Source organism: Meles meles, chromosome 14 (genome assembly GCF_922984935.1).
Source record: "Meles meles chromosome 14, mMelMel3.1 paternal haplotype, whole genome shotgun sequence".
NCBI classification, from domain to species: domain Eukaryota; kingdom Metazoa; phylum Chordata; class Mammalia; order Carnivora; family Mustelidae; genus Meles; species Meles meles.
In genome coordinates, this window is record NC_060079.1 from 74,019,276 (window position 1) to 74,033,633 (window position 14,358).

The window sequence follows — 14,358 nt, forward strand, 5'->3', positions numbered from 1 at the left end:
TATCCTAGTTTCACAATGCATCTTGCACAAAGCCGGCCAAGTTCAGGAGCAAGCGAGTACACCCGCAGGAGCAGGAGCCCTACACACGGTGGCCAACACCTGAAAACAACTCAAATGCCCATCGACAGACAGACCAACGAAACGCAGTCCGTCCAACAGTAGACTATGACTCCTCTGTAAAAAAAGGAAGGAGATTTTGACACCTGCTACGACATGGATGAACCTCGAGGAAATTAGGCTCCGTGAAATCAGCCAATCACAAGGGACAGGTACTGTACAAATCCACTCACAGGAAGTACGAGCAGCAGACAAACTCATGCCGACAGAAGGTAGAATGGTGAGTGCCGGGGGCTGGCGGGGGGCGGGCAGGGGAAGCGGGGCGTTGTTTTTCAATGGGCACAGAGTTTTTGTTTTGCAAGATGAAAAGTGTTCTGGAGATGAGTCGCACGATAACGTGAACGCATTTAACACTGCCGAAGTGTACACTGAGACATGGGTAAGATGGTAAATTTTTGTTACCTATATGTTATCACACGTAAAAACTTAAGAAGAAAAATTAGAGAGAGAGAAGGAAGGAGGGAGAAAGACAGAAATAGAGAGAGACACACACAGAGACAGAGGGGGAGCAGACAGAGATGGAGAAAGGAGGAGGGGAGAGACGGGAAGAGAGCGTTTACGTCCTGTCTCACACACTACACAACACCCGCTCCTCGCCTGCTCTCACACTGCGGACACCAGGAATCTGGTTTAGTGCCGCTGTGGATCTGGCAGACTGACGACCGGCATGGGAACTAACACCACGAGAAACACGAGAATACAAAAGGCATCTTCCCGAAGACAGTTGCAACATTGGAAAAGGCTGCCTGTTTGACAGGGATGACCCTCTCCCCAGACTTCCTAGGCGTTCAGGTTGTGAAAGAAGTTCTACAAACTCCAACTCCCATTACAAAAACCGTGTCCACAGAAACTCCCTGTGTAACTGCCATCCCCTGCCCCTGCCAAAGCACACCCATCCGACCCTCCTCCCGGCTGCACTGTCCCAGTGCGGAGCACCCACGGTGCACACTGCCTGGAGGGACCATTTTGCCATTGTGGCGTCTCCACATGGTCCCTAGCTCCAGGACCTCCCTGCCTTAGCCTCTGGCCTCCCTGCGGTCCTGGAGAAAGACGCCTTCTGAATGCCCCACCCGACCTGCAGGAAAGGCCCCTGGGGAATCAGAGGGCAACTTACATCAATTTCCACCTGCACGATTGCCGCCACTACAAAAGCCATGGAAGCCAGGAACATTCCGACTGTCATCTTCTTCAAGGAGCTGGGAGACAAGGGGAAGAATGACTCTCCGCCAGCCTCGTACCAGCGAGCTAACGATCACACTCCTTTCCCACCACCCGCCCGAACAAAACTATCTTCCCTAGGAAACACCAAATGAAATTGTCTCATGCTCTCTTATTGATGATCAAGACTAAGAGGGGTAAAGGGAATATAGCCTCTAATTTGCATTTTTACATTTAATTTCTAGAAACTATAGCTCAGGGGATATTTGGGATGATCGTTAACATGGCTATTGTCTACATACATGAAACACTTTAATTAGAGGATTTTCCGGCTGCCATTAATAGAACTTTCAGTTTAAGGGCAAATTTCCAGAAACATCAGCACACCGGCCTCTAATTCAAATATAATTCTTTAAAAACCCCATCATCTAGGTGGTGTGGTGGGAGGGGACACATTCTTTCTTCACCCCACCCCCAACCTGCCAGTCACCTACGTGAAATTGAGGCCACATTTTGCAATCAGAGGATAGACCACAGCATCCATGATGGGGACCATGATGACGATCAAGATGGCGTTCACGGTCTGCGGGGGGAGTGGAAATGAACCGTTAGCCGGCGTCTCGAAGGCGACTTTGAACTCAGAATGCAACTTAAGTATTTTCTTCCTACCTGCATCTGATCCGGCTGAATTTCAATAAGTCCCTGAAAAGAGAGGGGACAAGTCTTACTGAGAGGTTCCCAGAGAGGACCAGCTGGGAGGGATGAAGAACGTCATGACGGGGAAAGGGGGCGAAGGGATTAGAGCAAAGGAGCAGTGACCAGGGGAGGTAGAGAAGCTTGATACCCCGGACTTACAATTTTCCCACTCATAGCTGTTGCTTGCAGTGTCCACCTGGAGCCCTGAAAAACAAATATGTTCAATGCATCATTTAGGGACAAGGGTTTAAACATTTTACAAGCCAAGGTTGAGTCTTTTCCAGATCCAGAATGAAGTCTGGAGTGTTATGGGATTTAAATATTTTTCCAACATCAAGTTTATCTTCCAGCTGCACTGGAACACTGGGTAAAACCAAACCCCTTGTATTTCTGCTGCAGAAAGTAACATGACATCTAGTTGTCCCACACACCGCCCCCCGCCAACGAAGAACCTGCAAAGCGCTACACTGAGATGCAGCTATCCTTAGGGAACACAAAGATGTACATCTGAGACCTGCTGGAAAGCATGACGTCACCTGCAAGGTGGAGGAGGCCTCCGTTCACTGGCATCACAGCTTCAAGAACATCATTATTTCCTAAGGGCCATTTCTGACAGTCTAGGCTGCCCTCAGTGGAAATCCATCCAGAGGACGATGGATTTCAACCTGGGCAGCCTAGTTACGCTCAGCCTATTTTGTATAAAGGAGACTCAGGACTGTTCACATACACACACATTGATTTGATTATTTCCACGGAGGACTGACCACATATGGGTTTCAACATCATCTGTCAACTCCATTTAGAAGGCATCGTGGAAAGTCAGGAAATAGGCCACTTCTTGAATTCTTTTTTTTTTTTTTTTTAAGTAATCTCCAAACCCAACGTAGGGCTTGAATTCAGGACCCTGACATCAAGAATTGCGTGCTCTACCCACTGAGCCACCCAGGCGCCCCATACTTGAGTTCTTAACAGATACCCGCCATGGATTGCTCTATCCACAGTCTCTCATTTGATCACCACAGCCTTGTCACAGGTGATTAACCTTCCAGGAGGGTTATGGACCCCCCCCTCGGCACACCACTAAAAGGCGATGAGTGTATTTCTAGTGCAGGTCTGATTCCAAGAGCTGGTTTCTACTCGACATGCAAATTTGCCTCCCTATGCGTAAGATGCTGGTCTAAATCCCATACTTGCAAAGAAGGAGATTGGTGTGTTTGCTCAAATTTTTTCCAAGAGATGTTTTGCCCTTACGATAATCCTTCCCGGGGGCACCTGGGTGGCTCAGTTGATTAAGCAACTGCCTTCGGCTCAGGGCCCGAGATGGAGCCCTGAGTCTGGCTCCCTGCTCAGTGGGAAGCCTGCTTCTCCCTCTCTCTCTGCCCCTCTCCCTGCTCATGCACTTTCTCTCTCTCTCTCTCATAAATAAATAATCTTAAAAAAAATAATCCTTCCTGCACAATAAAACTTAATAATTTTTTTTGACGCTCCAGTTTCTAGAAGAAACAATATCTTATAACTCTGGTTACTGAGTACCATGCATTGAGTTGTTTAACCCAAATCTGAGAAATTCCTACGTCTGCTGGAGCAAGAGCAGGGCGACAAGGCGGTGAGCTGGGCTCCAGTTCCTTGCTCTGGTCAGAATGGCTTGGGCAGTCACCTCCAATCCTGGAAAGCACTGCTAGCTTACGCCTTCCATTTTAGCGCAAGAGGTACCAAGCGCCTCTCAGCTTAAATATTTTATGGATCCCATAAAAAGCAATATTGTACATCCTCTGAGCACACTGTTTCAGAAAAACTAATTCTTTATTCTTAGTTTGATGGGTAAGCGTCGTATATACCTGGATCAAATCTTTCCCAGGTCTCCTTTACACACCTAATTTTCTTCATTGTTTCCAACAGAAATGTGGATAGAACCATCTAGAATTTTTTGTTTTGTTTCAAAGAAATTCAGTGCGGGGTGCCTGGGGAGCTCAGTTAAGAATCTGACTCATGATTTTGGCTCAGAGAACGATCTTATGGGTCGAGGGGCTGAGCCCCAGGTCGGGCTCCATGCCCAGCAGGGAGTCTGCTTGGAGCTCTCTCTCGCCCTCTAACCCTCCCCTAATTTGCACGGCACACGTGCGTGCACACACACATATACACTCTGTCTCTCTCAAATAAATCTTTTTTTAAAAAAAAAAAAGGAAACTCAGTGTGATCTAAAAATAAATGAAGTATAAAAAAGAAACCAGAAGAGAACGTCTTTAGGAGCTAAACACTAGCTACCGCCCCGTCCGTGGTAGCACCCACAGAACCTCAGCTAAATATAGACATTTGTACAGAAACACGGCATCACACTACCTGCTGGTCGAACAGGGCCCAGAACATTGGGAGTGGAATGTACAGGAACATCACCCTGGTGACCATCTTAATTTGAGAGATGAGCCGCTCCTGTTGATGAAGTAGGGAAATGACAAATCATGAAGTAGGGAGTGACCGGTGTCACTCATGGCAATCAGTGACGTTGTCTTAGCCTGGACCTACTTGCAACCAGAGCCAAGCTGGGAGGTGACTAATTGTTCCAAGGAATCCTACCCCAGATTTTTTTTTTTTGAGAAAACCCCAAACTCTTCAGCTATTTAAAAATGCTCCGAAGGCATTTTACTAGGAGTTAAGTGTACTTCCAAGAAATGAAAACCCCACCCTCCACCGACTCTTCTGTTTTCAAACTAGTTGTGTGATCACAATCACATATAATTAATGACAGATTATGCCAAATGAAAAACTATGAGAAGATAACATGGTTTCCAGAGACATTCTACCCGTTGTTTATCAAGCTCTGCTCCAAATTAAAAAACACTCTTGCATAGTCTTATTTAAAACCCTAATTGAGTTTACAAGGCTACAGCTGATAATTTCGTGCATATGGCCTCAGTCACAGGAATCGCCCCCAGGCTGCTGGCCTCCTGGAGGGGCCCCGGGGCCACCATGCCGCGACTGACCACTTACATCGTATTTCTCTCGAGCCCAGTCCAGCCAGTGCTCCCTCTTGGGAAACTCCTTACTCCGGTGCCTAAACCGATTTTTGAGGGCAAACTGAAGGAAGGAAGAGAAATCAAATTTCAAAACAGAACCAACTTCTTTATCAGGAAAACACATTTCAATGAAACTGACTTTCAGGGAAAACCGTGTTCCCGAGAAAAAACGGATATAAAATTGTATACATTAGGGTAATGATGACACAAAAAGGCATAACCTGCATTTATTTCTCATCTCTTCCTAACTCTGAGACTCGGAGCGGGGTAAACAAAGTCACACTGTTACCACTCTACTCTCCACGCCCTCTGGAGAGGAGCATTCAATGGAAATATCATGTGTGCCATTTGTGATTTTCATTTACTGGTAACTATTATTAGTTATTAAAAAGATATGCAGATACACCTGAAACTGATATAATACAGTGCCTAGACCATACGAGAATTAGAGGGGTCTGGGTGGCTCAGTCGGTTAAGCATCTGCCTTTGGCTCAGGTCACGATCTCAGGGTCCTAAGATCTCTCTCAAATAAGTAAGTAAGTAAATAAATAAATAAAATCTCTAATTCTCACTCTCTCAAATAAATAGAATCTTAAAAAAAAAACTGTACCAGAATGAAAATAATTAAAATAAAACTATATATATATAAGTGTAAAAAAGTAACAGGGAAACAGGTGAAATTAATTTTAAATATGTTCGGTTAACCCAATAAACCCCAAATATGATCTTAATAGGTAATAAATTAACAGTAATGGTAAATCAATCATGAAATAATTATGGAAACAATTATTAATCCTACCAAATATTAAAATTAATGAGAATTTCTACATTCTTTTTTTTTTTTCATCCCAAGTCTTCAAAATCCAGGGTATAGTTTACACTTTTGGAACATCTCGATGTTGATGCTCAATTTTTACCAGAAATGGTAGATTTTGGTTTACTTTTCATAAAATTTATGTCTTGAAATGTCAGTTTATAAACCTAATTTGTTCCAAAGATTCTTAAAAGTTTTCCACTCTCTGAGCAGAGCATCGGTTTTAAAATTTAAGACTGAGAACCCATTTATATGAAGTTATGTAATTTAGATTAATTTGAATGAAATGCAAACTTAAACTCAGTTTCCGGTTGCACTTGCCACATTGCAAACATGGGACAGCCACTTGTGGCTGGTGGCTACCAGGTTGAGGACGCAGGTCCACCATATAGGCAGCAAGAGATGGTGATGCCCCAGGTGGCGGGGGGACACACGTGTGACCGCCAGGCAGGGACTCAAAGTGACAGGCTGATTCGAGAACACTAGGAAGTACGATTCTTGTGACTCTAAATAGCTTCTTCTTGTTCTTTCGTTGTTTAAGTTGTCAAGTCCTTGTTAAGGAAGGACTTGGGGAGAGAATTGGTAAGATCCGCTTAGAAAAAAACATCTGTAGCGGGAATTGGTCTCATGTGAGGGGAAAGTGCAGGAGGAATGGCGACAAGAGGAGGGAGGTTTTCCGACCTTGATAGGACACATTTATTTCACCACGTAACGTGCACGTGTATAATTCAATGCAATAAAGCCAAGTAAAGGGCAAATAAAGGGTTAAAATTCTTTTAAGGCTGTCTTTTCAACCAAGACTATCCACAACTGTGTTTTCTTTTTTTTTAATAGATAAGTGATACATTTCCCCCAATTCCACAGTGGTCTGTATATTTAAAAAATGGAGACTATAGAGGCACCTGGGTGGCTCAGTAATTAAGTGTCTGCCTTCGGCTCAGGTTATGATTCCCAGGGTCTTGGCTCAGGTCATGATCTCAGGGTCCTGGGATCGAGCCCCACATCAGGCTCTCTGCTCAGCGGGAAGCCTGTTTCCCCCCTCCCAATCCCCCTGCTTGTGTTCCCTCTCTCACTGTGTCTCTCTCTGTCGAATAAATAAAATCTTTTTTAAAAAATGGAGACTATATAGGGAGGAGAGTTATTTGATTCCTTTTTAGATTCCCTACACTCAACATTTATTTTCTGCCTTTAAGTATGCCCGTATGGACATATACCACAGAGATGCATACAGAAGAAACCATATCCTGCAAGTTCCTGTCACCAAACAGTCTGAAAAGAAGGCTTCCGATGGCTACATAAGATAGACAGATGCACTATGAGTTCAGCACTGTTCTTCTGTTTCCAGCAATTTGGTGTTATGAATTTTTGCTATTATAAATATTAGAGTGATAATCATTATATGTGAATCTCTGTTCATTTTGTGTTCATTTTTTAAAGATTTTATTGATTTATTTGTCAGAGAGAGAGAGAGAGCTCAAGCAGGGGAGAGGGAAAAGCAGACTCCCCACTGAGCAGCGAGCCCACTGAGTAGGACTCGATCCCAGGACCCTGGGTTCATGACCTGAGCCAAAGGCAGATGCTTCAACAACTGAGCCCCCCAGGTGCCCCCATTTAGTGTGTTCATTTAAAAACTTATTTTCTTTGTCTTAATTCCTGAGAGTAGCATGGCTGACACTTTGCATACTTCAGATCCATGAAACACAGCATGAAACCAGGATTCGCACCTTCGGCTTCACGCCTTCCTGACCGACATCAGCCAGGGACTGCTGGTTTGATGGCTGAGAGTCGCTCTGCTTTGCCTTTCTTTGACCACCCATCTAACTGAACAGTTCAAAAGCCCTTTCTATCCCTCCCTGTTTGAGTTCCATTTGTGTCCTTTTCCGTTTGGTGAGTTTTATAAGAAACTTCAGTTTATCGCAACAACTAAGAACAATAATAAAACGTTTAAAGAACAGTCAACGCTCCATTGCATTTTACTTTAAAGGCAGTAGAAGGTTCTGGGGCGACTAACTGTCTTTGAGAGAGAGAGCTACCAAAATACTTACACCAATGCACTTGACAACCTTAGCCATGACATTACCCTGGGGTTGAAACTTCTTGTACATTCCACTGCCAATGACGAACACAACTGGGAAGGAAAAGAAGACATGTTAACAAGGCATTGGACAGAACTACCTGGGACCTAGAAGATGTGCTTTCATTTGAGTTAGAACCTTGTTTTGGATATACTGAGATTACTCACAGAACAGGCTTGCCTACCTATCTCCCCGATTAGAAAGTGCTTTGGGTCCCAACATTCACTGGAGTTTCCGAGCGATGTTGTATTTGTGTTCTCATACACAGACACTGAAGCTTATTACTACTAAAACATACTCTTTGATGTAAGCATGACTCAGATGGATTAAATGAAAATTTACCTAATGCCAGCTGAATACAGTGTTTGGCCTAGAACAGTAGTTTTTGAAATCCTCCCTATCTCCTTACGCAGCATCAGAGAGGAGAAGGTGCATAGGAGCCTTTTAGGGGAGTGGGGCAGTGTTTGGAATTATGGAAGAAAATAGGCATAGGAAAGGGGGAAATACTGAGCTCTGGCACAGGTGTACAGATAAAGTGAGTGGCTACAAGCTGGGCAAACGGGGTTAAAGTGGGCACACTCAGTGCTCTTAAAAACTAAAAAAAATCAGAGAAAAGTACAACCCAACCGACTGAGCCACCCAGGCATCCCCTCTGGTGGAAACCCTTCAAGATGGTACTTTATGGAAATCTAGACACTCGCTGGAAGTATTTAAGCAGGAATTGGACCAGGTTGCCTGGTCTCGGTTAAGCTGGAGATGAGCACATGTGGATGAGAACAAATGCTTTTGGCCACGGGGTCATCGAGTCTAATGGAATCCATCACTTCCCCCTTAGTCTGCGTAAATAGTATCAGACCTTTCAGTGCCCAGCTCAAGCGATCCCTGTTCCTGTAGACCCTTTTCTCACCTTGTTCCCTCTGAAACAATATGCTACCTCTACTTTGACTCTCAGAGCATGGGAATTCTTAGTATGATTTGTCCCATGACCTTCTACAAATTGGTTGCAATAATTAACGGGAGGGTCTGACCTGCTCATAGGAGTGTATTAATTCAACTAACTTCTACTTACTCAGAGACACGGCCATGAGAGCCGCAGGAACCCCAAAGGCCAGTGGGTAACATGCTTGTTTACTGTGAATTCCACACAGTTGAACTGAGGAGAAATTACAAGATTAAAATCCATCATGGCATTGGCAATGCTCATATGATTACCCTTTTAAAAATCCCTACCTGGTTATTACATATTGTTTTCACTTAATGTTCTAGACACATCCATCTGCCTCATTGATTTCATTGCCTACTGAGCCAAACAGCTTTGGAGTAAAAAGAGAAGCTGAATACAGCTTCTAATCTTGGACCTGAAATAGATGCTTGTATTGGCCAAGCCAAAATCAGTGGGAACCCTTAAGTGGATTTTCTTAGCGGGGGATATAGAGGTGACCTGGATACAATAACTTACGATAGGGGACTCAGTAAATAAAACCAAAGTATCCTGGGAAATCAAGATTGTGTGTTCCTGAATTCATGCTAATTAGAAAGCAATTAGATGGCCCAGGGTGGGGGTCAATAAACTTTTCTGTGATGAGCCAGGTAGTAAATATTTTAGACTTTGTGGATGATTTAGTCTTTGTTTCAACTACTCAACCCTGACTTTGTAGTATGAAAGCAGCCATAGACAACAGACAAATGGATGGTCTTGTCCAGATTTCCGGATCTGGGCCCTTGGCCATAGTTTGCTAACCCCTGACTGCAGATTTATTTTAGCTCTGAGATCCTAGGGCTGGTAGGAGGAAAATACAGACTTTGGAAGGAGCAACACAGATTCCTGGGAATTCCTTCCATGGAACGGAGCCTCCAGGAATAATCTGATCCAAAAGGGGTTTGACTCTGTCTTTGACTACCTGTTTCACAGTTCTAGAGAGAAAGAAGTTAACTCGTAGAAAATCGAGAGTCACGCAAACATTTTTCGTTCATAGCTATACAAATGATTCCAGCTCGTGGCAATGCAAAAGGGTTAAGAGTATCAGTTTCCATCTGGAAAATGCTTATTTGGACTGATTGTGGCAGTATTCCAGTTTCCTCCTTAATTAATAAGTCATATAAAATCTCAGCACCTGCTTTCATATTTGTATGAGGCCATGACTTACCTTTACAATGATCCTTCCACACATTCTGTAATTCAGACATACATAGTACGTATTCTAGTGGAAAGTGGAGGCAGGGGAGGGGAGGGAAGGGGAGGGAACGTAATGCAAGAATGCAAGCTAGTATATGTTTATACACAACAAGTTGGAATGGGGTTTAAGTGTCAGCTTCAAATTACTACTCCATGCAGAAATACACAAATCCCCATAAAATGTTTTCTTTCATCGTTTAATCTGTTTTGCATTGTGTCTACCCGGGGGTTGTTTGGGTCCAGTCTGTCCCTGAATATTCCCTTCCATGTGGGAAATTCACAAACTCTCAGCGGCGTGTCAGCCAGCACAAAAATGTGCGAGCTGTTGGTAGCTGCTGTCTCATTCTCTTTCCTGGGCAGTTCTTCTAGAAGTAGCTGAGATGAGAGGAACGGAAAAAATAAAACTTTGCCCATTAAATTCTCCCTAGCTCGCTGAACGTCACTGGGAGCAAAGCTTAAAAGCAAAAATGTCAACTATGACCCATCCAGGTGAGGTTTCCAAACTGCACCTCTTGTCTCATCCTTGACCGTGAACAAAGACTTTGCATTAACAACCATTTAGAAAAATTGATTGCTATACTTGGGATGTTTTAGATTCTTCGGTGGTCCTTGGGATCAGGGGGTCAATAATGATCAGAAAAGACAAGAAGCTCATCTTCTGAATTTCCAAAGTGAACAGCATGTATCCCACAGCGGAAGTGTAACAGGAGAAGAAGGACAAAATGAACACACGGAACAAGGACTTAAGCTTTCCACCTGACTTTCTCTCCATAATCAAAAAGAGAAAAACAGAAGTCCCCTTCAGATATTTTTTTTTTTTTTTTTTTACCTCTGAGCATGGGAGTGATGATAGTAGAAAGCAAGCTTCCAGCATTAATGGCCAAATAAAAGATGGAAAAGAATCTGTTTCTTTGTTTTTCCTATAATAAAAAGGAAGAAAATTACAATATGACTCCAGCTATGTATCAATGGATAAAATGTAATTGGTGGTCTGTCTTCACTTCTTAGTTTTGGTCAGTATCCTACTTTCAAATGTCCTTGAGAAGAATCACATGGAGAACAGACTTTGTGTCAGGGGAATGTGATTCCTGGACGTTTTTAACTCATTTATGTAGTTTCTGGGAAGGTGTGTGATCTTACCTGACCCTCTTCAAACTGATCTCCACCAAATGCAGACACACAGGGCTTTATTCCTCCCGTTCCCAGAGCTATCAGGGCCAGGCCAATCATGGACAGTGCCCTAGGGGAAGGAGAGGGATTATTGCAGAAAGGTAAGACTCTTTTTTTTTTTTTTTAAGGTAGGCTCCATACCCAGTGTGGAGCCCAACGTGGGACTCGAACTCAAAACCCTGAGAGCAAGACCCTGAGCTGAGATCCAGAGTTAGATGCTTAACTGACTGAGACACCCAGGTGCCTCAGAAATATGAGATTCTCAAAAGCAAGAGCCTCTCTCTCTCCTTTAATGACCCTCAGAAGACCAGGCACAGTGGTTTTGGGTTCTTGGCCCCGATTTCCAATGTAGGGAGAGAGTTCCCCACACCACCAGCAAGCACTTCTCAGACACCAGCTGGGTGTCCTACAATTCAACTCCATCCTGACACTACCTGCCCAGAGATGGCATCAGGCTATGCAGGTGAAGGGCTCGGTCCTATAAGGCTGCCCCCCTCACAAGACCTCTCAGGTACCAGGTGCAAACCTAGGTGGTCACCTGCGCCTCTGACTGGTGGCAAAGTCTCGGAGGTTCCAAGGACCCTCTCCTTGAACTTCAGATGTCACTCACAAGTCCAGGTTGTTACTTGTACTTCTCAGCTACGGGCTACAAATCGGTGATTCACACGACCTCCTCCTAGGGTCCAAGGCATTTGCTGAAGCTGCTCACAGAAATTGGGAAATGCTTTACGTCCTAGATCACTGGTTTATTATGAAAGGATAGAACTTGGGAACACCCAACTGGAAGAGATGCACAGGGCAGGGTAGGTGAGAAGGGGTGCAGGGCTGCCATGCCCCTGCCAGGGTGCTCCTGCCCTGTACCTGAACTTGCTCACAACCTAAAATCTCTCCCTACCCAGTCCTGTGGGTTTTTATGGAGGCTTTGTCACATAGGCACAATTGATTAAATCATGGGCCACTGGATATTAATTCAATGTCCAGCCCCTCTTCTCCATGGAGGTTGAGGGGTGGTGTGTGTGTGAATGAAAGCTCCAATCCTCTAATCATATAACTGGTTCTTTTTTTTTTTTTTCCTAGAATGGAATGTTTTTATTTTATTTTTATTTTATTATTTTTTTAAGTGTTCCAAAATTCATCGTTTATACACCACACCCAGTGCTCCATGCAATATATGCCCTCCTTAATACCCACCACCCGTTGGGTGAGCCTGGTGGTAGGTACATAATTGGTCCTTTAAAAAGAAAAAAGATTTATTTATTTATTTATTTGAGAGAGAGTGAGGAGGGATAGAGAGATAGAGAGAGTATCTTAAGCAGACTCCACACTGAGCCCAGAGCCAACAGGGCTCAATCCCAGGACATTGAGATCCTGACCTGAATGGAAACCAAGAGCCAGCCTCTTGGGGTGCCTGGAGATGGCTCAGTTGATTAAGCAGCTGCCTTTGGCTCAGGTCATGATCTCAGGGTCCTGGAATTGAGCCCCACATCGGGCTCCCTGCTCAGCAGAGAGCCTGCTTCTCCCTCTCCCTCTGCCTGCCACTTTGCCTGCTTGTGCTCTCTATCTCTTTGTCAAATAAATAAATAAAATCTTTAAAAAAAAAAAAAAAAGATCCAGCCTCTTAACTGACTGGGCCACCCAGGAACCCCTCATGTGATTGGTTCTTTTGGCAACCAGCCCCCATCCTTAGGTAGAGACCAAAAGTTACCTCATTAACATAATAAGAGACAATTTTGTCCCTCTCCTCACTTAGTGAATTCCAAGGGATTTATTTACTTATTTTTAAAGATTTTATTTATTTATCTGACACACAGAGAGAAATATCACAAGTAGGCAGAGAGGCAGGCAGAGAAAGAGGAGGAAGCAGGCTCCCCGCTGAGCAGGGAGCCCGATGTGGGGCTCGATCTTAGGACCCTGAGATCATGACCTGAGCCGAAGGCAAAGACTTATCCCACTAAGGCACCTAGGCGCCCCGCCAAGGGTCTTAGGAGGACTGTGCCTCAAGCAGGGAAGACCAAATATATATTTCTTATGATAAATCACAATCTCACGGTAGTGAAACAGACAAGGGCTCAACCTGTTTGAGAAGATGATTCACAGGATTGTAGTCATGACAGGTGAATGAAACTTGAATTCACGGGCCTTCACGTTAATACCGCTACCTACTATTTAGGAAATGCAGAGCAATAGCTTGAATACTGAGCAAGTATTTATGTGTGGGATTCTTCTGTAGCCTTATCATTCTCACTAAAAGAATGGGTAAGTGAAATATTTAAGCACTGTCTCTGGTACAATCATAATAGACTCATAATAGTCATTAAAAGACACTGGAAAACATGACTTAATTACGAAGCAGAATATCGTAATGTCGTATGAGCTTAATTTGTTTACAGAGTACTGAAGGCAGGAAAGAAGTAGAGCATAAGATTTATGACTATAATTTTTACAATAACAAAAGGGATTATTTATGGTAACAGAAGAGATTAAGGGTTAGTTGTTTTTTTTTTTAAGATTTTATTTACTTATTTGAGAGACAGAGTCAAGCAGGGGGAGTAGCAGAAGGAGAGTGAGAATCAGACGCCCCGCTGAGCAGGGAGCCCGACGTGGGACTTGTTCCCAGGACCCCAGGATCGTGACCTGAGTCAAAGCCAGACACTTAACCAACGGAACCACTCAGGCGCCCCAAGGGTTAGTTACGTTAATTTGCATTTTCTAAGCTATCTGTAAGTATCTTACCTCCTGAAGTGAAAAAGAAAAGAATCACTCATAGAATTTACCAACCCTCATTTTATCATTTCTGTTGGATTTATAGTACGTGCTACAAGTGACGGGTTTTATAAGTATTTATTCCATACCTTCCTGTTCGCAAATATGGCTTTAAAATGCTAAAAATATTTTATGGAACAGAGAAAGTCAAGAAAGATGCTGCACAGAAAAGGATCCTTGAAAACACCATATGCTGGTCTGCTTGAACTAATTGAAGGACTTCTTTCCTTTGCCTCTTAATAGAATTTGTGCTCCGTGCGGTCACCCCAAGCATTCTTTTTTATTTGGTGTTTTTCTTCCTTTTTGTCTTCTTCACTTCAAGCATTTTAAATGACAACCCAACCCAACCAGTTGGATATGATACTCCCTGTGCTC

At 43.7% G+C, this 14,358-nt stretch overlaps 1 protein-coding gene across 1 annotated transcript in view; it reads right to left on the reverse strand.

The window, feature by feature from the left end:
* SLC15A1 (solute carrier family 15 member 1) overlaps positions 1-14,358 on the reverse strand; it is a 49,153-nt gene that overhangs the window by 16,393 nt on the left and 18,402 nt on the right. The window contains exons 6-15 of the mRNA XM_046028246.1: positions 11,191-11,290; positions 10,880-10,970; positions 8,944-9,027; positions 7,845-7,927; positions 4,960-5,046; positions 4,312-4,401; positions 2,131-2,175; positions 1,945-1,977; positions 1,770-1,858; positions 1,232-1,313 (exon numbers count right to left, since the gene is read on the reverse strand). Of these exons, the coding sequence (XP_045884202.1) occupies positions 1,232-1,313; positions 1,770-1,858; positions 1,945-1,977; positions 2,131-2,175; positions 4,312-4,401; positions 4,960-5,046; positions 7,845-7,927; positions 8,944-9,027; positions 10,880-10,970; positions 11,191-11,290 (784 nt within the window). The remainder of the gene's footprint in view (positions 1-1,231; positions 1,314-1,769; positions 1,859-1,944; positions 1,978-2,130; positions 2,176-4,311; positions 4,402-4,959; positions 5,047-7,844; positions 7,928-8,943; positions 9,028-10,879; positions 10,971-11,190; positions 11,291-14,358) is intronic.